This window comes from Gadus morhua, chromosome 20, assembly GCF_902167405.1.
Source record: "Gadus morhua chromosome 20, gadMor3.0, whole genome shotgun sequence".
Classification (NCBI taxonomy): domain Eukaryota; kingdom Metazoa; phylum Chordata; class Actinopteri; order Gadiformes; family Gadidae; genus Gadus; species Gadus morhua.
In genome coordinates, this window is record NC_044067.1 from 3151255 (window position 1) to 3177653 (window position 26399).

The window sequence follows — 26399 nt, forward strand, 5'->3', positions numbered from 1 at the left end:
AACACACACGTGTTGAAGACTTCCAACGCTTCGGTGCCAGCAAACGGTTAGCTGCAACATAGCCATCTTTCTCCCATCAGGCTGACTCTCCACTCTGGCGGCTGCAACATACTGTGGTGTGGAACCCGCTGTTTCAGCTCCTTCAGTTTGCATCAACATTTCCCGTCAAACTCAATGGAGCCGGTGACATAACAGCATTTTTCTATTGAGCCACTTGTTGAGTTTGACCGGTAAATAACAATGGATCAACGGATTCAACCATTGGTCGACGGGGTTCCTGCTATGTTTCTTCATGCATACGAAATAGGACGAGACGATGGTTGCTAGGAGAGGTACCCTTTTTCATTTTTCTCTTCGCCGCATGTACAGGTTCAGCTGAATTAGTGATGGGTCGGTCGCGAACGAGCCAGTTGAAAGAGCCGGCTCTTTTAAGTGAACGTTGGGAGTCGGCTCCCAGCCGCGAGCCATTTATTTTATTTTTTATATATATATTTATAAAGTTTTCCTGGGCAGAATGATATGAGGATGTCCGCTCTACGGGTGCTCCGTGCATGCTATGCGTGTGAGCAGTGACTGACTGTCAGGTTCATGCATGCAACCAATAAAGTGTGGATAGACAAGGATCATACCATTAAGCAAGCAGCGAGGGGCGGGGATGCGCGTTGCGCTCATATGCAATGAAAACAATCGGCTACAGCAATTTATTGATATTAGAAAATGTAATTTTTACTTTTGAATACTAATAGGATGTATTGAATAATTCAAGTTATATATAGGCATGAACGAATCATAAGTCAAAACGGGCTACATTTGGCTCAATTATAAAAGGTATGAATGGTAATATGAAGAGCCGTTTGGGAGCTGAAAGAGCCGGCTCTTGTTGGTGAGCGGATCCAAATGATTCGGCTCCCTGAAAAGAGCCGAAATTCCCATCACTAAACTGAATTCCTCTTGACCTACTCTCACTCGATTGGCTGTCTCGTTAAAGACCCATAGCGCCATCTGTTGTTGGATGATAAGTATATAGCCGAGCATAGACACATCAGTACAACCATTAGTAATGGTTGCCCTTTCCGCATCATCAGTTCGGCAGTGACGGCAATGGGCCATGCAAGGGAAGTTTATATAGCTTATTGTATGGCATAGTCACAATATGTAAGCATATAACCTTTGAGTGATGGAGGGGGCCTGTTTTGAAAAAACATTTGTGTGTCTGCGTGTGTGTGTGTGTGTGTGTGTGTGTGTGTGTGTGTGTGTGTGTGTGTGTGTGTCTGTGTGTCTGTGTGTGTGTGTGTGTGTGTGTGTGTGTGTGTCTGTGTGTGTGTGTGTCATATTTTAATTTCTGAACCAGGTGCCTTGGGCTTTCTGGTTCCTTCCGGGTAAACAAATCCCAATCATTCCAGATTGAAGAGATAATCCAACGCGTTGCTCAGCGTCAGAGTTCGTGTGGGAACGGGGGCCGAAGTTCACAGCAGGATCCCAAAAATAACGTGTTTATCAAAGACTTAAGAGGTAGTGGGCCCACATACGTATGGCATCGTATCACTGTGCTGTATCCCAATGCTTTATGTCTCTCTGAAAGTAATAAGGATTGACTCTATAATGACTTATAATGATTAAACAACCTCCTTATTGCCACCTCTTTCCAGTAAGGGAAACGCCTCCATAAGGTATGACACGCCTGCCAGTTAAGGAAATATGGTTTCGGTTTCTAATAAACGTCAGGTGAACAGCACAAGCTGGCAGACAGTATCAAAGCCTACACAGAGCGGACGCGTCTCATAATTTAGATCACTTTAGAAAACATGTTTGTGGAGGAGGATAATAGGAGAGCCTGAACTAAAGGGGATAGAACCTTTCGCTGTCAAACACAATCTCATCAGGTAATATAACAATTAATAATTAATTGCATTTATTTCACGCTTTCCAAGTAGATCTAAAGCGCGCAACGTAGTGTGTGTGTGTGTGTGTGTGTGTGTGTGTGTGTGTGTGTGTGTGTGTGTGTGTGTGTGAGTGTCTGTGTGTGAGTATGTGTGTGTGTGAGTGTCTGTGTGTGTGTGTCAGCAGGGCCGACGGACTGCGGGGACAAGGGGGACAGTTGTGGGGGGGCCCAAGGCAGAGGGGGGGCCCATGAAAAAAAAAAAAAAAATTACTTATCGACCACGTCTCCCCCCCCCCCCCCCGTCAACAATCGCTCCATACCCCCGTCCGTCCGTCCGTCAACAACTTAGCGCAGGGGAGTCCATCAGTACCTACAGTATAGGGGCCCAGGATTTGGTGCAACGGCCCTGTGTGTCAGTGTATGTTTGTGTGTGTGTGTGTGTGGCAAAGAATGGTTCCTTGTTATGAGCAATACTGCATACTTCCTGGAAATGGAGTGAAGCGCATCTACCAAGAAGTTACTCAATACCTATAGACCTGTCATACCTGTGCATGGAATGACTAAGATTCAACTTGAATGCCTGGCACACTCTCGCAGTGGCCAACGCCCTGTTACATGCCTGGGCCTATATCTCCTTACCGCAACAATAACAAAACAGTCTATAATATCTGACTTTTGGAACAGAGATGGAGTTCCGGGAGAAGCTACTAAAGGTGGACCAGGCCCTGAACAGAGATGACACAAAAGCTTTAGCCTTTCTCTGCAAGGATATCCTGAAATGTGATATAAACTTGGTGGAGTCCCCCATTGACCTCTTCCAACGTCTGGAGGAAAAAGACGTCCTCTCTGAGGATCAGCCATACCTACTCGCCGATCTACTACGTGTCATCGAACACTTTCAGTTACTGCGTGAGCTTGATCTCAATAGTACGATGTCTACTACAGTAAACCCTATCACCCCTTACAGGTAAAGAAATCCCCCATCCCCCACACATTCATTAACATTATTAATCTACAAAAGCTGTGGAATTTTCCAATTTTAAATGTCTGCTCTTGTCATATAGGAAGCTGCTTTATGAACTTTCGAAAGACATCGGCCAAAAAGAATTGAAAAATATCAAATTTATTTTGACCAAGGACCTCAAACGTTCAGCACTGGAGCTGAATGTTGTAAGTGCTTTCTCAAGACTCTGTATACCAAGGGCTGGTGTTTTGTGAATTCTGTATAGTTTTAACTTTTATGAGATCGTGTTTTCAAACTCTTCATCTCAAATGTTATTCTACAAACATCTTAAAGACCTAAGGCAAGGGAAGTTAATTTATGTAGCACACTCCAACAGGCCCTTCAGAGTGCTCTACAGAGGAATAGTTATAATGCTATAATATGTAATTTTCAATTTTTCTTATCTCTTAGTCTACACTTGAAGTCTTCTTAGAAATGGAGCGCATGGACCTTCTGAGCAGCTCTAACCTCCTCCGGCTGGAGCAGATACTAAAAGATGTCCGTCCAGTGTTGAGGAAACAAATCCAACAGTTTAAGGACTCACCAGGTAAACATTAAACGTTTTTAATAATGTCATGGTCTTCATCCACGCATTTGACATAATTACCATTATAATATACCAACTAAATAAAGTATAAACTTATACTGTATTTAGGAAAAATAGCCCAAGAGACGGGACTTGTTGACCTCCGACCAAGGTCCTCATCAGATGCCTCTCGCCGTGGAAAGGTACAGCAGCAGATGATGATCCCAATGTATAAATAAACCACTTCCTTATTTTGCATGATCATCACATGATCTTTGATTGAGTTTTGGGTGAGCGTCCTTTCATCTTATGATTCAGATTCCAACGTCACAACCAGAAGGACCACTCTCAGGAGTGATGCGAGCTTAGTAGAACTCTGGTTCTGATTGATCAAAGAAAGCTCTAGCCGTGACCTCGGGTGAATAATTGTGTGCTTCTGTAATGTTTAATATTGAGGCTATTTCTGCAATAACTGCCCTTCTTATGTTAACGTTCCCACTCGTTGTTTCCAGCGACGACATTACAGTTTTCCAGCAGCGGCCTTAATTTTATATCATAAAGTAGGCCTATGACACACTCCCTGATAGGCCCGTTTACGTCAGCAACTACGACTCAGTCCCTGATTGGCACGTTTACATCATTGACTATAGCTGCTTTCAGACCTACATGAAAGTCCTGATATTCCCCATATATTCTTCTGATGGCTCGTATGTCTGAACAACATAGCCTGACATTTGTATCCTGAAATTCTCCTGTAAAATACTACCCGAGGTATTATTTTCTCCCGGAGGAAACTCAAATTATCATATGTGATTGAGGCATACAAAGTCGGTATTTCTCACACCACGTGAGTGGGCGTGTTGAAGACGCTTTCTTCATGCGTTCAAACTAAAGACATGATACGACTGACTATAGGAGTCAAAATATTTGCATGTTGGCACTGCTTCACGGCTTCACTGGCTACTGAGTCATTTGTGTCATTTTGTGGGTCTATACACCTGCTAACTACAACCCATCAAACTTATTGCAGGTTCATGACCTATTAGCACTTCGTTGTAAGCAGATATGTGCATGATGGCACAGCCATACATGTCTTTCTGTATACACTGGATAGGTCTTATCATAACCCTAATGTACACATCATACATTAAATCACAATCAATGTGTTCATAGCTGCACGCGTAGATAGAAAATGTTTTTTTTATTATTATTATTTACAATAGTTAGTTGAACATTATAGGGTCCCTGCCTTCCATTCCCTGTTTTCTCAGTTCAACACATAAAATCAACTAAATCAGTCCCAGTGCCATAAAAATTCTCGAGAACATTGGTCCAGAACATTTCGCCGCTCGGTCTCTTGATACTCCAGATGCTTCCCTGCCAGTGCTCAGTGTTCAGTGCTCGTGACGCCTTTCTTCTTCGTCGTTTCTTCTATTTGTCTCTAACTCATGCTCCAATCCTTTATTGATGCGTCGGTTGTTGTGGATGCCACAGAATACATGATGCAATGTTGCAGCAACATTTAAGATGATCGCGATGATTCTGCTCGTTCTGCCTCCATGATGTCTGTTGTCAAACCATACCCATCTACAGTGACAGCTGCCGCACTTATTCTGCTTCATATCCGGCCTCTCGCGACCTCAGACCCCACGTCATATCCCACCCCTTGCAAGCCCAACTCCCTTAACCACCCGGAGGTCTCCAGGCTAGCTAGTCATGGGTCAAAGAGATGCAGAGATCTGATTTAATTGTGTAGTACTTGCACATATGCAAGACAAATAAAAATGGAACCGCTGAAACCAAAACCTCAGTCTGGTCCACAACTTCCTTTAATGGTTACACAACATTACCATCAGATTTTGACCTCTGGTGTTGCATGGAGCCTCATCTCACGCAGCTTTGTGTTCCTAGGAGCTGGAGGGTGCCGAGCAATATCCCATGTCGGGTCAACAGAGAGGCTTCTGCTTGATCGTCAACAACTTTGACTTCAGCTGTTCCAAAGGACCTAAGAATCCGGAGGGGACAGAAATTGATGAAGGTAAGCCCATGCTATACTTATAAAAAACGATTATAGTCTCAGTCTTAGTCCAGATTCTACTCCTTTTGTACATATATACAGTACATACACACTACTATCATATCATTTTATAATCTTTGTTACTTTATATTTCTATTTTTATTTTTTCAACCCTGGTACGTCTGTGTGTGTGTGTGTGTGTGTGTGTGTGTGTGTGTGTGTGTGTGTGTGTGTGTGTGTGTGTGTGTGTGTGTGTGTGTGTGTGTTCCACTGGTCCTGCAGGGAGGCTGAGTCTTGTGTTCAGCTGGCTGGGCTTCCAGGTGGAGGTGCTGCGGGACGCCACCAGAGACCAGATGCTCTCCTCCATGGAGAAGCTGGCCGGCAGGGACCACAGTGGGATGGACTGCGTCGCTTGCATCGTCCTGAGCCACGGCCTGAAGGGCGGCGTGTACGGGGTGGACGGGGGGGAGGTCCAGCTGGAGGAGCTCACAGACCGTCTGAATGGGATTGGGTGCCCCTCCCTGAGAGGGAAGCCCAAGCTGTTCTTCATCCAGGCCTGCCAGGGCAACAAGAGGGAGCAGGGGGTCCCAGCCCAGGCCAACAGACCTGCCCGCCCAGAGGTCAGCGACCAGACCGACGGACCCAGCAGCCCTGGGGTCCACGCCCAGACCGACGGACCCAGCAGCACTGGGGTCAACATCCAGACCGACGGACCCAGCAGCACTGGGGTCCTCTGCAGCGACGCCTCGGTCGCGAGTGAGTCGCTACCCAGCATGGCCGATTTCCTGATCGCGATGTCTACCCCTCCCTCCTATGTCTCTTTTAGAAACGGAAAAGAAGGCACCTGGTTCATCCAGTCCTTGTGCCAGAACCTTGTACGCTTGGTTCCAAGGTGAGTGAAACGTTCCTATTTAGACATTGTTGTCCGTCATCATATTTTGTTTCAAAATTCCGAAATAACTTTTACGCTAATAAATACATCTATTTTTCCATAACCGTTGCACACTCCACACTTTATATAGATTTTGTGTGTAATTATTTCCTTTGTGCCATAATTTAATATTCATATGCAGTTGATTTTTTTGTATTTTAGATTAGCATCCTAATACTAATATTCGAAAAAAATTATCCTTGAATGTAAGTTAAGCTCTTTCGGACTATGAAAGAAACAACTTCCTATAACTGTTCACTTATTACTGACTGGGACTTGTGTGTTCTTTGCCTTCCCAGTCAAAAAGACTTAGCCAGTATCCTGAAGGAGGTGATCAAGGATGTTTCAAATAAGACAGACTCCAAAAAGAGGAGACAGATACCCATATATTCCACCAATATATTGAAGCTTGTGGTCTTCCCAGTCCCTGAAGGGCCCCGTCCCAGTCTGCCCACCAGTCTGTAGCTTCCCGGGCTCGGTTCCAATTGGTCCACCTCGGCCCTGTATAGGTCAAAAGGGAGTCCCCATATTGTAAAGTTGTCCAAAATGTGAGTGTACCAATCTGGTTCCCCACATGGTGCACTACTTAGTACCCATAATGCATCGTAAAATACGGTTTTTTTGCTTTTTGTGCTTTTTGCCTGCACTGGTATGGTGTGCTGTGTGTGTTTATCCCCTTCACTGCCAGCACAGGATGCAGGAAATGCAGATTCTTGATGCCACACACATTAATGGTCTAAATGAGGAGATGCAAATCGGGATCACAGAGGCCACCCATATGACAATACAACAACCAACCGACTCTCTATAGAAATGTGCATTTCCTGTAGAAAAGTGTGAGCATTTGCCATCGCTAGATAGATTTAACCCTGCTCTTGTGTTCCGTTGTTTCTGTAACTTCTCTTGTCCCTTTATGTTTTCCCTTATCGGGAAATGGCTAGGTCAGTTTGGGGTACCCTTTCCATGTGCATCACATAGGTTTTTCTCTGTCAAAGACATTAGGTTATTGGTGTGTGCCACCCCTGTAGTTTTGTTAAAGTAGAGAATAGGAAGGTTTGTTTTCATTCATTTCTGTTACCTCTACTTTTAGGAAGACTGGTTTTGTCATGTTAAGTTCTTTGATTTGGCACCACCTCCAGTTCTCCCCCCCCCCTCCCCCTTTTTGTATAGTGTGCCACACATTAAAGACATGTGACTCAACACAAGTGTTGTCACTCACCTGTTTTACTGGTTTATGTTTAAGTCCCTTATTTCCTAGACAGTCAGTAGGGTCATTACAGAGGTGTACAACTGCCCACTCATTTAAAAGCGGAATCATCCAATAGAGATGCTCTGGCACGAAGGTGTTCTTCCTGCTGGGCCGATCCCCAGTGTTGGGATTCGTCCTCCGCTCGCCTACTGAAGATACGCTCCACCATCAAGCCTTCTGGGACTGTTGGAAGACTTGGTTTACTTTCAGTTTAAATATTGACGCATATTTAATTTCAGATGGTTGACTCAAGGCATGAAATTGTTCTTTGTTACAAATATAATTTTATTCATTATTTGGCAATGGAGAAGAATACAAATGTGCAATGGTTAAGTGACTTAAGTCGTGTTTTGATATGTTTTTTATAGGACTTTTATGGCTGAATACATGTTCACAATCTATGTGGAAATATTTATTCTTCTCACTCAATTATATCTCTTAAATATACCTTTACCAGTGTAATATTTCTTAATGTATAAGACATAGGAGGAGCAGAATGTTTGCTAGTGTCTCTTGGCTATGCGTGTACAGGTTCAACTGATGGATGGGGAAAATTATTATTTTCCGGGAACTAGTTCTTTCAGTTAATTTCACTATTACGATTTGTTCGTTTGATTCATTCTGATTTGTTCGTTACGTCAGATTACGTAATTTGACAGGGAATCTCACAGGTGTATGCCCCCCGTGAAAATTGACAAGATATACTATTTAGTATAACCAAATGTCCCACCAATATTTATACCACTTGCTTACTCTCCATATGTCATTCATGGTTTTATATTTATAATTTTATTTTACATTTAATTCTTCATTATTCATGCATTACAGAACTTTCATGGTCATAAATAAAAAATACGAACTGCAGTTTAATTTCTTTGTTTATTCTTGAATTGACGTAGAATGGAGCAAAGACTCCTGGGATTGGGAAATGCGTTTATCCAATAAACAGATGGAGGTCAAGTCTATTTTCGGAAATGTAGGGGGATATATAAGTGGCCCCACGTCGAATGGTATGACCCAAGATACGTCAGACAGAGAAAGCGAGCAAATTCGACGGTACCAGACTTTAATCTTTTACTTTATTGTCCCCTGGGGGAAATTTGTGGGCCGCACGCCGACAGACAGTAACAGATATACGGCATTCACAACAATACAAAAACAGCATGCAGACCAAAATGCTGACAGAATATGTAAAATATACAGGAGTGAGTTATCTTGGCATTTTATTTCAGGCTGCTATGGCTGCAGGCACCAGGCTTTTGCCATAGCGTGCCCTCCTGCACAACAGGGACCTGTACCTGCGTCCAGAGGGCATTATGGGGAAGTGGCAGTTGAGTGGGTGTGAGTTGTCCAGTGCTATTGTGGGTGTGATGTGTGAAATGGCCTTTAAGTTAAGCTCTGACAGTGTGGGTGTGGGGAGACCGATTAGTTTGGCTGCTATGTTTGTGACACGTGTGAGTGTGACCCGGTTTTTGACAGTGAGCATGTTGAAGAAGCAGGTGGAACAGTAGGGATGGACTGAACAATGCATTTGTACAGCAGTAGGAGGAGATGGGGTGCAACATAGAGTCCTTTAAGTTTACGGATGGCATACAGTCTTTGATGGCTCCTTTTTTGAATGTCCGTTGTATGCTGGTTGAAAGAGAGTTTATTGTCTATTGTGAGTCTGAGGTATTTAAAGCTGTCAACTGTTTCTACTGTGTCATTGTTGATGAGAGTGTGGGGCTGGGATGATGGAGTGCCTATTGTTTTTTCTTTTGTTTTGGATATATTGAGATGGATGTGGTTATGTGTGCACCATATAGAGAAGTGTGTGACAGTGTTGTAGTAATCCAATACAGAGTTAGTGTCTGACAGAAGAGCTAGGATGGCAGTGTCGTCTGAGTATTTGAGGTAGGTGGTGGTGTGGGAGGGGCTGGTGCAGTCATAGTATACAGGGTGTAAAGGAAAGGGCTGAGCACAGAGCCCTGAGGGGCTCCGGTGTTGGTGGTGAGTGAAGGTGATGTGGTTGTTCCTACCCGTACAGCTTGCCGTCTGTCACTGAGGAAGTTGTGCAGGAGGTGTATCAGGATGGGTGGAGTGTTGAGGTGATGAAGCTTCTGGATGAGCAGGTGTCTTTGGATGGTGTTGAAGGTGGAGCTGAAGTCCACAAATAGGATCCTGGCGAAATTGCCTGGGGAATCTAGGTGCTGGAGAACAAGGTGCAGCAGGCAGACGACAGCGTCCTCTGTGCCCCTTTTTTCCCTGTATGCAAATTGAAGGGGGTCCAGATGTGGTTTGACGAATGGAAGGATGGTTTTGAGCACCAGTTTTCCAGGCATTTCATGATTATGGGTGTGAGGGCAATGGGGCGTTAATGATTTAGTTCGGTGGGTCGTGGTTTCTTGGGTACCGGGATTATAGTTGCGCTCTTCCAGAGGAGGGGTATTGTGGCAGTCAGGTAGGATTCACAGAAGAGGAAGTGGGCAATTGGAGCCAGCTCAGTGGCACAGGTCTTCAGCACCCTTGCTGGGATGCCGTCGGGTCCTGGGACCTTGGATGGGTTACACCGGCTGAGCTGGTGGCGGACTTCCTCCACTGTGAAGGGGGCCGACTCATTTGGATCTATTGGGGGGAGAGCCTGCAGTGCTTCAATGCATTCGTCTGTGTAATCCTGTGAGTCAAACCGGTTGAAAAATGTATTTAGATCAGTGGGGAGAGCATCTGTGGTGTGTGCTGTTGTTTTGCTGTGAGTTTGTATCCAGTGAGTGTTTTTACCATCTGAAAGGCGTCATCACTACCACCTTGTCATTTGTTTACCCAGGTGCCATGGCAACACCATTGCTACCTCTCATTGGCTTAATCTTTGAGAACGTTGTATCCTCAATCAATATAAGTCGCGGGGAGACGAAGCTCTCTACGTTTGTATATTTTATCTACGTGACCATATTTTTGGTTTATGTTAAAAAAAAAAGAATCAAAGAACCGGTTCTTCTGGTTTTGGGGAACCAGTTCTTGTCGTTCACGTGCGGGATTCGTTCGTTGTGAACGAATCGGTCACGACCGACTCATCCCTACAGCTCTATGGGCTGCCACACTAAAGAACCATAGCGCCATCTGTTGGTTGAGGATTGGTATAGCCAAGCAATAGACATGGCATTACTCCCATTCTGAATGTTACTTGAACATTATACAGTTTCAAGCTTTCCATAAAACATTGCCAAACATAATACAAAATGTAACTCAATTACAATTAATTATAATTCCTTGTCCTCAAACCTGACGATAAAAGCTAAAGATTTGTTTAACTTATTACAGTTACAAATCATCACAGTTAACACAAAAACATTCCTTTCTCCTAGACATTCCCCTTCAGTGTCATGCTTCCTCTATCGGTCTCTCTGAGTCCAACATGTCTCGTTGATGTTCTCACGGCTGGTGTATCGGTCTCTGTGGTTGGTGAAGGTGAATCATCAGTGTGTCTGTCTGAACTTACTCTGATCTGCTCCCCCTGCATGAGCTCCCGACCATGCTCCTGAATCCAAAGCAAACTCCAGCGGTTCCTCCTAAAGTTTGTCCATCTTCAGATTGTACTGTGAAGGTTCTAGCTGTCCTTGTATCTGAACTGGGTGCTTTTCTTGTACTGAAATGGCGTCCACAGGCTCGCCACGTGACAGGCTGCTCCATGTGTGGTGTCTCGGACGCCTCATGCTGCTTTGCCAGCTCACCAGCCTGGCACATTCTCCCTGCATTACCCAACGTGAGTGCCACGCACCGTAACAGCTTTTGCTTAATTTTCTTGTCGTTGGTTCCAAAATCTGGTCACAAATCATTGAATCCCCAAGTTCATTAAAAGTGCACGACCTAGCTTTTAGCTTGAGGTCTGTGAGGAAACAATGAAATGACTCCTTGATGTTGAAACACATCTCTCATTCGTTTCGTTTTTTTTAAAACAGGCAGTGCTCTTCGAATCTCATACCTTTTCGGAGTTGTCTTCGTCCCCTTCGAACACACACGTGTTGAAGACTTCCAACGCTTCGGTGCCAGCAAACGGTTAGCTGCAATATAGCCATCTTTCTCCCATCAGGCTGACTCTCCACTCTGGCGGCTGCAACATACTGTGGTGTGGAACCCGCTGTTTCAGCTCCTTCAGTTTGCAGCCACATTTCCCGTCAAACTCAATGGAGCCGGTGACATAACAGCATTTTTCTATTGAGCCACTTGTTGAGTTTGACCGGTAAATAACAATGGATCAACGGATTCAACCATTGGTCGACGGGGTTCCTGCTATGTTTCTTCATGCATACGAAATAGGACGAGACGATGGTTGCTAGGAGAGGTACCCTTTTTCATTTTTCTCTTCGCCGCATGTACAGGTTCAGCTGAATTAGTGATGGGTCGGTCGCGAACGAGCCAGTTGAAAGAGCCGGCTCTTTTAAGTGAACGTTGGGAGTCGGCTCCCAGCCGTGAGCCATTTATTTTATTTTTTATATATATATTTATAAAGTTTTCCTAGGCAGAATGATATGAGGATGTCCGCTCTACGGGTGCTCCGTGCATGCTATGCGTGTGTGCAGTGACTGACTGTCAGGTTCATGCATGCAACCAATAAAGTGTGGATAGACAAGGATCATACCATTAAGCAAGCAGCGAGGGGCGGGGATGCGCGTTGCGCTCATATGCAATGAAAACAATCGGCTACAGCAATTTATTGATATTAGAAAATGTAATTTTTACTTTTGAATACTAATAGGATGTATTGAATAATTCAAGTGATATATAGGCATGAACGAATCATAAGTCAAAACGGGCTACAATTGGCTCAATTATAAAAGGTATGAATGGTAATATGAAGAGCCGTTTGGGAGCTGAAAGAGCCGGCTCTTGTTGGTGAGCGGATCCAAATGATTCGGCTCCCTGAAAAGAGCCGAAATTCCCATCACTAAACTGAATTCCTCTTGACCTACTCTCACTCGATTGGCTGTCTCGCTAAAGACCCATAGCGCCATCTGTTGGTGGATGATAAGTATATAGCCGAGCATAGACACATCAGTACAACCATTAGTAATGGTTGCCCTTTCCGCATCATCAGTTCGGCAGTGACGGCAATGGGCCAAGCAAGGGAAGTTTATATAGCTTATTGTATGGCATTGTCACAATATGTAAGCATATAACCTTTGAGTGATGGAGGGGGCCTGTTTTGAAAAAACATTTGTGTGTCTGTGTGTGTGTGTGTGTGTGTGTGTGTGTGTGTGTGTGTGTGTGTGTGTGTGTGTGTCTGTGTGTGTGTGTGTGTGTGTGTCTGTGTGTGTGTGTGTCATATTTTAATTTCTGAACCAGGTGCCTTGGGCTTTCTGGTTCCTTCCGGGTAAACAAATCGCAATCAAACATCTCCAGATTGAAGAGATAATCCAACGCGTGGCTCAGCGTCAGAGTTCGTGTGGGAACGGGGGCCGAAGTTCATAGCAGGATCCCAAAAATAACGTGTTTATCAAAGACCTAAGAGGTAGTTGGCCCACATGCGTATGGCATCGTATCACTGTGCTGTATCCCAATGCTTTATGTCTCTCTGAAAGTAATAAAGGATTGACTCTATAATGACTTATAATGATTAAACAACCTCCTTATTGCCACATCTTACCAGTAAGGGAAACGCCTCCATAAGGTATGACCCGCCTGCCAGTTAAGGAAATATGGTTTCGGTTTCTAATAAACGTCAGGTGAAAAGCACAAGCTGGCAGACAGTATCACAGCCTACACAGACCGGACTTGTGTCATAATTTAGATCACTTTAGAAAACATGTTTGGAAAACACAACTCAAGCGGACAGAACCTTTCGCTGTCAAACACAATCTCACCAGGTAATATAACAATTAATAATTAATTGCATTTATTTATTATATACACGCTTTCCAAGTAGATCTAAAGTGCACAACGTAGTGTGTGTGTGCGTATGTGTGTGTGTGCGTGTGTCTGTGTGAGAGTGAGTGTGTGTGTGTGTGTGTGAGTGTCTGTGTGTGAGTGTGTGTGTGTGTCAGTGTATGTGTATTTGTGTGTGTGTGTGTGTGTGTGTGTCAGTGTATGTTTGCGTGTGTGTGTGTCTGTTTGTGTGTGTCAGTGTATGTTTGTGTGTGTGTGTGTCTGTGTGTGTGTGTGTGTCAGTGTATGTGTGTGTGTGTGTGTGTCTGTGTGTGTGTGTCAGTGTATGTTTGTGTGTGTGTGTCTGTTTGTGTGTGATAAGATTCAAGTTGAATGCCTGGCACACTCTCGCAGCGGCCAACGCCCTGAGACATGCCTGGGCCTATATCTCCTTACCGCAACAATAACAAAACAGTCTATAATATGTGACTTTTGGAACAGAGATGGAGTTCCGGGAGAAGCTACTAAAGGTGGACCAGGTCCTGAACAGAGATCACACAAAAGCTTTGGCCTTTCTCTGCAAAGATATCCTGAAATGTGATATAAGCTCGGTGGAGTCCCCCATTGACCTCTTCAATCTTCTGGAGGAAAAAGACGTCCTCTCTGAGGATCAGCCATACCTACTCGCCGATCTACTACGTGTCATCGAACACTTTCAGTTACTGCGTGAGCTTGATCTCAATAGTACGATGTCTACTACAATAAACCCTATCACCCCTTACAGGTAAAGAAATCCCCCATCCCCCACACATTCATTAACATTATTAATCTAGAAAAGCTGTGGAATTTTCCTATTTTAAATGTCTGCTCTTGTCATATAGGAAGCTGCTTTATGAACTTTCGAAAGACATCGGCCAAAAAGAATTGAAAAAAATCAAATTTCTTTTGAGGAATGACCTCCAACGTTCAGCACTGGAGCTGAATGTTGTGAGTGCTTTCTCAAGACTCTGTATACCAAGGGCTGCTGTTTTGTGAATTACTATAGTTTTAATTTTTATGAGATCGTGTTTTCTTACTCTTCATCTCAAATGTTATTCTGCAAACATTTTAAAGACCTAAGGCAAGGGAAGTTAATTAATGTAGCACACTTCCAACAGGCTCTTCAGAGTGCTCTACTGAGGAATAGTTATAATGCTATAATATGTAATTTTCAATGCTCTTATCCCTTAGTCTACACTTGAAGTCTTCTTAGAAATGGAGCGCAAGGACCTCCTGAGCAGCTCTAACCTCCTCCGGCTAGAGCAGATACTAAAAGATGTCCTTCCAGTGTTGGGGAAACAAATCCAACAGTTTAAGGACTCACCAGGTAAACATTAAACGTTTTTAATAAGGTCATGATCTTCATCCACGCATTTGACATAATTACCATTATAATATACCAACTAAATAAAGTATAAACTTATACTGTATTTAGGAAAAATAGCCCAAGAGACGGGACTTGTTGACCTCCGACCAAGGTCCTCATCAGATGCCTCTCGCCGTGGAAAGGTACAGCAGCAGATGATGATCCCAATGTATAAATAAACCATGTCCTTATTTTGCATGATCATCACATGATCTTTGATTGAGTTTTGGGTGAGCGTCCTTTCATCTTATGATTCAGATTCCAACATCACAACCAGAAGCACCACTCTCAGGAGTGATGCAAGCTTATTAGAACTCTAATAGGTTCTGATTGATCAAAGAAAGCTCTAGCCGTGACCTCGGTGAATAATTGTGTGCTTCTGTAATGTTTAAGATTGAGGCTATTTCTGCAATAACTGCCCTTCTTATGTTAACGTTCCCACTCGTTGTTTCCAGCGACGACATTACAGTTTTCCAGCGGCGGCCTAAATTTTATATCATAAAGTAGGCCTATGACACATTCCCTGATAGGCCCGTTTACGTCAGCAACTACGACTCAGTCCCTGATTGGCACATTTACATCATTGACTATAGCTGCTTTCAGACCTACATGAAAGTCCTGATATTCCCCATATATTCTTCTGATGGCTCGTATGTCTGAACAACATAGCCTGACATTTGTATCCTGAAATTCTCCTGTAAAATACTACCCGAGGTATTATTTTCTCCCAGAGGAAACGCAAATTATCATATGTGATTGAGGCATACAAAGTCGGTATTTCTCACACCACGTGAGTGGGCGTGTTGAAGACGCTTCCTTCATGCATTCAAACTAAAGACATGATACGACTGACTATAGGAGTCAAAATATTTGCATGTTGGCACTGCTTCACGGCTTCACTGGCTACTGAGTCATTTGTGTCATTTTGTGGGTCTATACACCTGCTAACTACAACCCATCAAGCTTATTGCAGGTTCATGACCTATTAGCACTTCGTTGTAAGCAGATATGTGCATGATGGCACAGCCATACATGTCTTTCTGTATACACTGGATAGGTCTTATCATAACCCTATAAGTACACATCATAGATTAAATCACAATCAATGTGTTCATAGCTTCACGCGTAGATAGAAAATGTTTTTTTTATTATTATTATTTACAATAGTTAGTTGAACATTATAGGGTCCCTGCCTTCCATTCCCTGTTTTCTCAGTTAAACACATAAAATCAACTAAATCAGTACCAGTGCCATAAAAATTCTCGAGAACATTGGTCCAGAACATTTCGCCGCTCGGTCTCTCGATACTCCAGATGCTTCCCTGCCAGTGCTCAGTGTTCAGTACTCGTGACGCCTTTCTTCTTCGTCGTTTCTTCTATTTGTCTCTAACTCATGCTCCAATCCTTTATTGATGCATCATTTGTTGTGGATGCCACAGAATACATGATGCAATGTTGCAGCAACATTTAAGATGATCGCGATGATTCTGCTCGTTCTGCCTCCATGATGTCTGTTGTCAAACCATACCCATCTACAGTGACAGCTGCCACACTTATTCTGCTTCATATCCGGCCTCTCGCGACCTCAGACCCCACGTCATATCCCACCCCTTGCAAGCCCAACTCCCTTAACCACCCGGAGGTCTCCAGGCTAGCTAGTCATGGGTCAAAGAGATGCAGAGATCTGATTTAATTGTGTAGTACTTGCACATATGCAAGACAAATAAAAATGGAACCGCTGAAACCAAAACCTCAGTCTGGTCCACAACTTCCTTTAATGGTTACACAACATTACCATCAGATTTTGACCTCTGGTGTTGCATGGAGCCTCATCTCACGCAGCTTTGTGTTCCTAGGCGCTGGAGGGTGCCGAGCAATATCCCATGTCGGGTCAACAGAGAGGCTTCTGCTTGATCGTCAACAACTTTGACTTCAGCTGTTCCAAAGGACCTAAGAATCGGGAGGGGACAGAAATTGATGAAGGTAAGCCCATGCTATACTTATAAAAAAACGATTATAGTCTCAGTCTTAGTCCAGATTCTACTCCTTTTGTACATATATACAGTACATACACACTATTATCATATCATTTTATAATCTTTGTTACTTTATATTTCTATTTTTATTTTTCAACCCTGGTACGTCTGTGTGTGTGTGTGTGTGTGTGTGTGTGTGTGTGTGTGTGTGTGTGTGTATGTGTGTGTGTATGTGTGTGTGTGTGTGTGTGTGTGTGGTGTGTGTGTGTGTGTGTGTGTGTGTGTGTGTGTGTGTGTGTGTGTGTGTGTGTGTGTGTGTGTGTGTGTTACACTGGTCCTGCAGAGAGCCTGAGTCTTGTGTTCAGCTGGCTGGGCTTCCAGGTGGAGGTGGTGCAGAACGCCACCAGAGATAAGATGCTCTCCTCCATGGAGGAGCTGGCCAGCAGGGACCACAGTGGGATGGACTGCGTCGCTTGCGTCGTCCTGAGCCACGGCCTGGAGGGCGGCGTGTACGGGGTGGACGGGGGGAAGGTCCGGCTGAAGGAGCTCACAGAACTTCTGCATGGGGTGCGGTGCCCCTCCCTGAGAGGGAAGCCCAAGCTGTTCTTCATCCAGGCCTGCCAGGGCAACAAGAAGGAGCAGGCGGTCCCCGTCCCGGCCAACGGAACCGTCAACCCTAAGGTCCACGACCAAACTGACGGACCCAGCGGCCCTGGGGTCAACATCCAGACCGACGGACCCAGCAGCCCTGTTGATATCTGCAGCGACGCCGTGGTCGCGAGTGAGTTGCTACCCAGCACGGCAGATTTCCTGACCGCCATGGCTACCACTCCCTCCCATGTCTCGGTGAGATTGAAGGAAGAAGGCTCCTGGTTCATCCAGTCCTTGTGCCGGAACCTTGAGCAGTTGGTTCCACAGTAAGTGAAACCGAACTAAGATGTTGTGGTCTGACATCGTATCAAGCTTCAATTTCCGACATAACTTTAAGGCTAATGAATTAATAAATGTAATTTGGCATTTTATATTAGTAGGCTATCCTAATCCTAATATCAGATATTAGAATCCATTCATGGATTCTATCATACTTCATAATGATTAATTGTTCACTTATAACTGACTGGGACTTATGTGTCCTATGCTTCCCAGGGGCCAAGACTTGGTCAGTATCCTGACGAAGGTGAACGATGATGTGAGCCAGATGTTCAAACGCATCGGCGGATGTCGACAGATGCCCCAACATTCCTCCTCTCTGCGGACGCGTGTGGTCTTCCCCGTCCCTGAAGGCCGTTTCAACCACAAAGTCACTTTCGATGATTTTTTAGGCGAAGAATCAACTGTGTAGATTTCGAACATTAGCAGTTTTCTGGGAAATGCTGGCGAATCGAAAATGTGTGCTAACGTTTTGGCGTCGAGAAGCTCCATAAGCGCCTGCGGGGCAACTGTCAAATGCGACCGACTGGGAACATGCAACAACTTGCTTGTGACCTTAGAGAATGTTCTTTGCATTCTTGGTAATGTTTTACCTGTACATATTATGTATGTACAGGTAAACCGTATGTATTTATGTATGTGTGTTTGTAAGTATGAATGTATGTATGTAGGTATGGATGAATGTATGTATGTATGTGTCCATATATGTATATATGTTATATGTACGTCAATTATTGAATCCGGAAGTAAAAATACCATTCATATTCTGCATAGATGTTTTTGATTATTAGCCATTATGTCGTAACCATCCAAGATAAACTTTCCACGAGCCAAGAGATTGTGAAAAGATGGTATGCTCCTGTAGAAGCCACAAGTTAGAGAAAAGTTTCAGGGAAAATATGTTTTATTCGCGATGTCATTGAAAAACACTACACTACCCCCAATCCTAAAATGTAACACAACGTATTTGATTTTTTGGAGCTCGCTGTTATCATGGAAACGATTAGCGCTGGTGTCACGTTAAAATTGTACCGGGGGAGGAAATTGTACCGGCCTACGTCATCGTTTGTTTACATCCTGACAACCTGCCCGGCAACAGACGACGCGATGCAGAAAACATGTTTCCAAACGACGAAATAACATAATACAGATAGCGGATCGCTATCTGTATTATGATAGATAGCGATAACACTTGTTTTTACTTTATATTTGTATTGTATTTAATTGTTTAATCGAAACAATAAAAAAATTTGCCCGCAAAACGGGCGATCGCGTCAAATGACAAATGTTTTGCCCGCGAAACGGGCGATCGCGTCAAATGACGTAGGAGGGTTCTTGAAACATAATACAGATAACGGATTGCTAGATAACACTTGTTTTTACTTTATATTTGTATTGTATTGAATTGTTTAATCAAATTTAGCTAGTAAACTGAGTGTTTTAAGCAGGTTTCATAGTCTAGAATGTTCAAGAACCTTCCTACGTGATTTGACGCGTCATTTGACGCGATCGCCCGTTTTGCGGGCAAATTTTTTTATTGTTTCGATTCAACAATTAAATACAATACAAATATAAAGTAAAAACAAGTATTAACGCTATCTATCAAAATACAGATAGCGATCCGCTATCTGTATTATGTTATTTCGTCGTTTGGAAACATGTTTTCTGCATCGCGTCGTCTGTTGCCGGGAAGGTTGTCAGGTTGTCAGGATGTAAACAAACGATGACGTAGGCCGGTACAATTTTCGCCCCCGGTACAATTTTAACGTGACACTGGCACCAAAACCAAGCCATGGATTACTGCTACGGCTGAACTCGACCGTTTACCACAGAGCCGCCATGACTTCCCTTTCGGACAATGATGCGTTCTTTTTAGAGATGAGGACAAGATTGTCCAAAAGGGTTAAAATCCCTGCACACAAGTCAGGCCATGTACTGGAGATAGTGTTTTTGAGGGCCAGCTTTTGGGTTCAGTATGAAAGAGAAGACGTACAGGGTTGTGGTGGGTTTTGCAGAGATGAGTTGTACTAATCATTTCTTTTTCACGCTGCAGGTAATATCTAAAAAAAAAAAAAATGACATAGCAGTGGTATATAGTTATTATCTGGGTAGGATGAAGGCTAGGAATTAGTGCTGTCAGTTAAACGCGTTATTAACGGCGTTAACGCAAACCAAATTTAACGGCGCTAAGTTTTTTATCGCGCGATTAACGCAATTTTTTTATTTAATTATAAAAAAAATTGGATCCAAACAAAGAAGCAGCAACCAGGCTGCTATGTTCAAGGCAGTATGTTTGTATGTTCATCGTTTAATTGCACTATAGGCATTTTTTTTGTATCGTCCTGTTTTGATCAGCATGTGCCAATGTTGTTATCAATAAAAAAACATTTCACAAGGCAAGCCGTTGCACTTCTCCATGTTGATAAGAGCATTAAAATGCAAAAAATGAACGGGACAAAGAAATCAAGGAATATTTGGCATAGAAAAATTTTTGTGAGTTAACTAATACATTAATTAAAATATTAAATATTTTAATCGCTTGACAGCACTACTAGGAATACAGGTACCCGGCCTCTGCTCCGAGTCCCATAACGATAACACGCTGACGCCTTTAACCCCCAACTTCTACATTCGGGAACAAAGTCAGTGTGTTCACACACACATATAGATGCTTACCGGTCAAAAGGTGCAATGTAAAACACCTTTTTAGGATATTAGTGCAATGAAAAACATTTTTTAAGACATAACTCACCGGTTTTCCATGGTGTATGGGATGAGTAGTTCCATTCCATCACAAAATGATGTAAAGTCTTTTACATTTGCTTTTTCTTCCTTTGTTCAAAGTTTCTCTTGATCAAATTGAAATATTTTATTATATATTGAGATATATTGGAAAAATGGGATAATTCACTTGGTTCCAGGCTTAAAACTCTTTGAATAATGGTTTTCTTAAAATTCACTAGAGGAAATAAATAGGAAATTCAAACTATAACCAGAGCCATTGAAAAATGCGGCGGCAACTGCCCTTCAGGAAGGCCCAACCATGGGGCCCAACATTGGCCCAACTGACGAACGTTTATTGCCACACTACACTACCCATGATGCATAGCGGCTTTTATGCAAATCAGCCTTCAGCGCTAGTGCTCTACTTCTGTGTCACGATGAATTGAACATTTTATAGATAAATTATTATTAGATATGATTATATTTAGGCCTATTCGATTATTTTACCAGACAATTGTGATTTACATGCTACAATTGTATTAGGCTATATGCAAACATTATGACATATGACACAATTATTAATACAAGTATGTCACCATTATGTTGAATAGGCTTCCCTATATGTTATGGCAATAAAGAGAGCATATATTGGGACATTTATCGATTTTTACTACACTGTTTGCATGGCCAATAGATGGCAGTAACACGTTTTCCATGCGTTTCCACGGAAGCAGATGAAGTGACCCCTTTCGTGAACCGGATTGTAATTGTGTGGAAATGTGTAAGATCTCCAGTTAAAAAATCACAAAGCTGTGAGCCTTACTATATGGTGAACCCGTATAGCAAATTATTGATAACGAGAGATATAGTACATAGATCTATTCCAGCAGATCGTCCTCCAAATAGCCTCTCAGGATGTCTGAAGACGGATCAGGTCAGACGGCACCGAACCGTATCCCCATAAACACGAGGTTAGTGATGTTCAACCTCTGCTGTCTTATATATAATATAATAATATATAATGCATGAAGAACGTTGGTTTGTATGAAACCAAGGGCATGCTGGTAAAAGCAGGACGACCCAAGCTGTGCGTAAAGGCCTTTATCTCCTTTAAAGACGTGCGGATAAGACAAATTGTCATTTTATATTCCAATGGGACGCACAGACTTGAAACCGAAACGAGTATTTGTTATGCGTTTTGAAATGCAGGCTATTAACCAAGCAGGTGGTGCTGCTGTTTTGAGCCTAATCGAAATTGAGATGAATTCTGTAGAACTGACACAATGCAAGACAGTCTGTGTTAAAGCTGTACATCTATGTCTCCCCACGGCATGGTCACGATTTAACCCCAAAAAAGACTGCAAACATGGGACCGTTGAGCAGCTCTATAGAACCGAATGTATACAATACTGCCTGGTTATAGTTGTGGATAATGGCCAGGCCATTGTTTATAAAAAAAAATAACAACAGGGTTGATCATTATCACATTTAACCTTTCCCTACCTATCCCCCTGTCAAAAAACGATGTGCAGAACATTCATGCTTACCCCATTGGTTGTATCGTGTCATGGATGAGCCAGCGATGTGTTTCTAGGTAACCGATTTATTTCATGGTATTTCATAGCATGAATGTTAATCAACCGCAGAGGCCCGTGCACTGCAAAACGCCGATACAAATCCTCCACGAGTACGGCATCAAGACCGGCAACCTGCCGGTGTACACCATGGAGAAGGCAGAGGGGGAGGCCCACCAGCCCAGCTTCATCTTCAACGTCAAGATAGAAGACGTGTGCTGCTCAGGTTGGTGGCACCTCAGCTCAGAGCAACGCACCGTTAGGGTTGGATCCTGATCCACCTGCAGTGAATTCAGGTGCATGTCCTCCTGAAGAAGAGCCGGTAGAGCAGATGGAACATGGGTGTCTTGCTCCAGGACACCTGGGGATCGAACCCGGTACCCTTTGTCTCGGAGTGGAGCACGCCTCCTCAGGCGATACACTTCTTATACTCTTGACGCCTAATCCTGTATATTATCCGAATATATTTGATAATATTCGACCCATACAACAAAACACATAAAGATACTCTTACATGCATGTTACTGGTGAAATGGTACTTGGCATTGTGTAGCATCTTATCCCACCTATCTTTGTTGTGTACGGGGAATGGGTTAACCTATAGAGCAGGGGTCACCAACCTTTTTGATCCTGAGAGCTACCTCATGGGTACTGAGTCATACGAAGGGCACCCAGTTTGATACACTCTTCTGAATCAACAAATTTGCTCAGTTTGCCTTTTAGTTATATATTATTAATATTGATTCATGATACTCATCTATGTGAAGACACTGATCATGTTAATGATTTCTCACAATAATTATCAACAAGGACTTAAAAAAGGGGGGAAAGAGTTGTTCAAGAATGAGTAGTGCTGTTCAGAACAGGCCTGCGGGTGCCTCATGTGGTCCTTGCGGGCGCCCTGGTGCCCGCGGGCACTGTGTTGGTGACCCCTGCTATAGACTGTTAGTGCTTGGCACTTGTTGCCGTGGACATCTTTACGGTACCAACAGCGATAAATATAGTTGTTTTTCGTTCATCTGACAAATGTACTTCTATAAGTCGCTTTGGGTAAAAGCGTCTGCTAAACGTAAATCTCTTAAGAAGCGGACATGCTTGTTAGCCATCCCTCTCTTGTGTCCCAGGTCACGGTTCCAGTAAGAAGGCGGCCAAACACCGGGCGGCCGAGGGCGCTTTGAGCCTGCTGCAGATCAACATGGGATCCGCTGTGTAAGTCACCTCCGGATGATTGACACCTTGATCTGCCAATGAGGGGGCGTGTCTCCCTGTGAACGGTCATTGATGCCGTCGTTCCCTCCCTCCCAGGTGCCCTGCCGTCAAACAAGAAAGCAACGGTGTCGCAGCAGAGCCCAGCGAACACCCCAACTCAGTCGGCATACTGCAGGTCAGCGGGTGTACAAGAAGAATGTAAAAGAATATCAACGTTTAACCCTGCCCCGGGGAGCAAAGTAGTGCAATTCAAGTCTTGAGTTTGTTAACTTATCTTTTTTGTCGTCTATATTTTGGGGGGGGTCTTTCTCTGACTGGGGGACCGGTTCCACGGCAGAACGGGGTTGGGAGTTTAAATGCATGCAAGTCGGTTTTAGACGAACACAGAGGGGCGACCGAGCAAGTAAAGTCTTCCCCCGTGTCCTTCATGCGATGTCCGTGGGTCTGTCCTCCCCAGGAGCTCGCTCTGCAGCGAGGTTGGCGTCTCCCCGAGTACACAGTCCTCATGGAGGCCGGCCCGCCCCACCGGAGGGAGTTCACGGTGACCTGCCGCATGGAGTCCCTCTCTGAGACCGGTGGGCTCGCCTCGCCCCGAGATGCATAATGTTCCGCGAAATGTTGTTACTAGTCGCCCCGCACGAGCCGCCTGACTGAACTCTTCCTCCGGGTGTCCATGTCTTCTCCACAGCCGCGGGGAACTCGAAAAAGGCCGGGAAGCGAGCGGCGGCCAATAAGATGATTGCGAAGCTCCAGAGTCTGTCGGGATGCGGAGAAATAACCTGGGTACGTTCGGCACCGACCGGCCCTTAGTGTGGTGGGTCCCCTGGCCTCTCTGCTGGGCGTACGGCTGAGTGATACCGGGTCTCTGTTGTTGACGAAGAACACCTTTTATACTATTTATCGTACAAGAAATGTACATAGTGCAGGGGAATTCTTTTTTTGTTTTCATGCATTCTTACAACCAAATGACAATGAAAATATAATGTGAAATTATTTGATGTGTGATAAAGGATATGAAATAACTGTTATTACTTTTAGTTGCCGTTCAATCATTTAGACAGACACTGCTATCCATGGAGCAGCAGATGGCTTATGTTAGGGCGTCCTGCCCGAGGATGCCCACAGCGTAGGCACTGAGGACATCGCGGATCGAACCCAGAACCTCGCAGTCCCTTCAAACGTGTTTGGTCCTAAACGTGTTCTTGTCCCAGGCCCCTAAACCCAGCATCCGTCTGGAGGAGCTGCGGAGCTCCACCGCGGAGAAGCTCTCTCTGCTGCGCCGGAGCCCCCTGAGCATCCCCAACACGGACTACATCCAGATGATGTCGGAGCTCGCCACGGAGCAGAGCTTCGAGGTCGCCTACTTCAACATCGGTACGACCGAACCCGGCGCCTTTCGAGCACTCTGTCATGTTCTCTGTTATGTTCTCTGTCATGTGTTCTGTTATGTTCTCTGTTATGTTCTGCTATGTTCTCTGTCATTTTCTCTGTTATGTTCTGTCATGTTCTCTGTTATGTTGTTATGTTCTCTATTATGTTCTCTGTCATGTGCTCTGTCATGTTCTCTGTTCTGTTCTGTTCTCTGTCATGTTCTCCGTCATGTGCTCTGTCATGTGCTCTGTTCTGTTATGTGTTTTATGTGCATCATCTGAATGCTCCGCTGATGCACATAACAGAGTACCGACTTTACTATGGCACAAGACAGCCATCTCCGTCTCGTCTTCTGATGTGTGTTTTGTCACGTCATTGGTTCCTCCTCGTACCGTCTGTAAGTTTGTTGCCAGCAGGTCTGTGTTGGAGAAGAGTTGCTCTACCATGATGAGACCGGCCTGAGTAAATGCTGTGTGTGTGTGTGTGTGTGGGGGGGGGGGAGCTCAGGAGGTAGAGCGGGTTGACTGGTAACCGGATGGTTGCTAGTTCGATCCCCGGCTAGCAACCTCCTGTCCCTGAGCAAGGCGCCTCACCCTAACTGCTCTTGACGAGCTGGCTGTCGCCCTGCGTGGTCGACTCCGCCATCGGTGTGTGAATGAATTGTTCCAAGTCGCTTTGGATCAAAGCGTCAGCAGAGTCCCCTAAATGTGAGCGTGTGTGTGTTTGCAGACGAGCTGACGGTGAACGGGCAGTACCAGTGCCTGGTGGAGCTGTCCACCACGCCGGTGACCGTGTGCCACGGGACAGGCATCAGCTGCGGGAACGCGCAGAACGACGCGGCGCACAGCGCTCTGCAGTACGTCAAGATCATGGCGTCGGCCAACTGAAGCCCGGCCACATCAGTGGCACCCACCTGTTCGTCACGTTTTTTTATGTATCTCCGAAGAGAGAGGTGTGTGTGTGTGTGTGTGTGTGTGTGTGTGTGTGTGTGTGTGTGTGTGTGTGTGTGTGTGTGTGTGTGTGTGTGTGTGTGTGTGTGTGTGTGTGTGTGTGTGTGTGTGTGTGTGTGTATATACCCATGGACACATTGAGACCTTTTTTGTCGGTTTTTTCATTTGTATTTATTTTTGGTTTAAATCCATGGACACCAGTTACTTCTGAATGTCCATAAAGCGCTCGTTGGTAAGCTTTGTGTGTGGCCCTGTCGAGTGATGCGTTGTGTTCTACGTCTTGTTCTTTTAAAACACTCATTTGAGCGGCAGCTTTAGCCCCAGAATGGAATCAATGGAACAAGCACTTCTTGATGAGTGATGAGATTTACTAGGATTAATATATCTATATGTTAAGGGAGCTAATGGATGGAAATAGTAAATGGTATTGTTTGTTTAAGAGTAATGGAAAGGCCTTCTATTTGAGTTTATTTTCTATCCTGTTAATTTGATGATGTGTAACTAATGATAGCCATTTGGTTAGGACAAGTCTGTGTTTAGAAACGTTTCGTGACTTGACACTAAAATAGGAACTAGTCTCGGTAGCTACAAATGCCATTCCCCTTAAAAAAATTGTTGTGACTGAAAAGTATTTTGACAGTACTGTTCAACTTAATTTCTGTCTTTTTCCAGCCTTTTTACCCAAACGTTCATCTGTACTTTGAAAATATGAAAAAACAATTGTGACATTTGTTTCAAGTTTGACTGTCTCATTCTGTTATTTAGGCCGTTTAATTCTTTGTATTAAAGAATATGTAGGAGATATCCAATATTTT

The 26399-nt window shown here is 44.1% G+C and overlaps 3 protein-coding genes across 4 annotated transcripts; all 3 read left to right on the top strand.

The window, feature by feature from the left end:
• The first annotated feature begins 1726 nt into the window (after window positions 1-1726).
• LOC115533493 (caspase-8-like) lies at window positions 1727-7564 on the top strand. Its single transcript, XM_030344038.1, has 8 exons — window positions 1727-1883; window positions 2567-2849; window positions 2947-3052; window positions 3297-3432; window positions 3541-3647; window positions 5323-5449; window positions 5711-6320; window positions 6659-7564. Exons 2-8 carry the CDS (start codon window positions 2569-2571, stop codon window positions 6822-6824), a joined length of 1533 nt encoding a protein of 510 aa, XP_030199898.1. The 5' UTR covers window positions 1727-1883; window positions 2567-2568; the 3' UTR covers window positions 6825-7564.
• A 5760-nt stretch (window positions 7565-13324) lies between these two features.
• Window positions 13325-18654, top strand: LOC115533494 (caspase-8). Its single transcript, XM_030344039.1, has 8 exons — window positions 13325-13448; window positions 13948-14230; window positions 14328-14433; window positions 14677-14812; window positions 14921-15027; window positions 16707-16833; window positions 17170-17743; window positions 17973-18654. Exons 1-8 carry the CDS (start codon window positions 13388-13390, stop codon window positions 18166-18168), a joined length of 1590 nt encoding a protein of 529 aa, XP_030199899.1. The 5' UTR covers window positions 13325-13387; the 3' UTR covers window positions 18169-18654.
• A 2532-nt stretch (window positions 18655-21186) lies between these two features.
• prkra (protein kinase, interferon-inducible double stranded RNA dependent activator) lies at window positions 21187-26322 on the top strand. Of its 2 annotated transcripts, none has more exons than XM_030343104.1 (8): window positions 21187-21451; window positions 22105-22280; window positions 23179-23263; window positions 23360-23438; window positions 23721-23838; window positions 23952-24046; window positions 24475-24637; window positions 25364-26322. In XM_030343104.1, the coding sequence occupies exons 1-8, from the start codon at window positions 21396-21398 to the stop codon at window positions 25519-25521; spliced, it is 930 nt and encodes a 309-aa protein (XP_030198964.1). In that variant the 5' UTR covers window positions 21187-21395; the 3' UTR covers window positions 25522-26322. The 2 variants fall into 2 exon arrangements, with proteins under 2 accessions (XP_030198964.1, XP_030198965.1); XM_030343105.1 differs by having other exon boundaries at window positions 21214-21451; window positions 22127-22280.
• Window positions 26323-26399: the final 77 nt, after the last annotated feature.

Excerpts from the sequence above, each read along its gene's own strand:
- LOC115533494 (XM_030344039.1), top strand. The coding sequence starts at position 13,388 with ATGTTTGGAAAACACAACTCAAGCGGACAGAACCTTTCGCTGTCAAAC. Across the intron at positions 15,028-16,706 it reads TGATGATCCCAATGTATAAA|GCGCTGGAGGGTGCCGAGCA; the intron begins TAAACCATGTCC and ends TTGTGTTCCTAG. Across the intron at positions 16,834-17,169 it reads GGGGACAGAAATTGATGAAG|AGAGCCTGAGTCTTGTGTTC; the intron begins GTAAGCCCATGC and ends CTGGTCCTGCAG.
- LOC115533493 (XM_030344038.1), top strand. The coding sequence starts at position 2,569 with ATGGAGTTCCGGGAGAAGCTACTAAAGGTGGACCAGGCCCTGAACAGA. Across the intron at positions 3,433-3,540 it reads ACAGTTTAAGGACTCACCAG|GAAAAATAGCCCAAGAGACG; the intron begins GTAAACATTAAA and ends TACTGTATTTAG. Across the intron at positions 3,648-5,322 it reads TGATGATCCCAATGTATAAA|GAGCTGGAGGGTGCCGAGCA; the intron begins TAAACCACTTCC and ends TTGTGTTCCTAG.
- prkra (XM_030343104.1), top strand. The coding sequence starts at position 21,396 with ATGTCTGAAGACGGATCAGGTCAGACGGCACCGAACCGTATCCCCATA. Across the intron at positions 22,281-23,178 it reads AGAAGACGTGTGCTGCTCAG|GTCACGGTTCCAGTAAGAAG; the intron begins GTTGGTGGCACC and ends CTTGTGTCCCAG. Across the intron at positions 23,839-23,951 it reads GGAGTCCCTCTCTGAGACCG|CCGCGGGGAACTCGAAAAAG; the intron begins GTGGGCTCGCCT and ends TCTTCTCCACAG.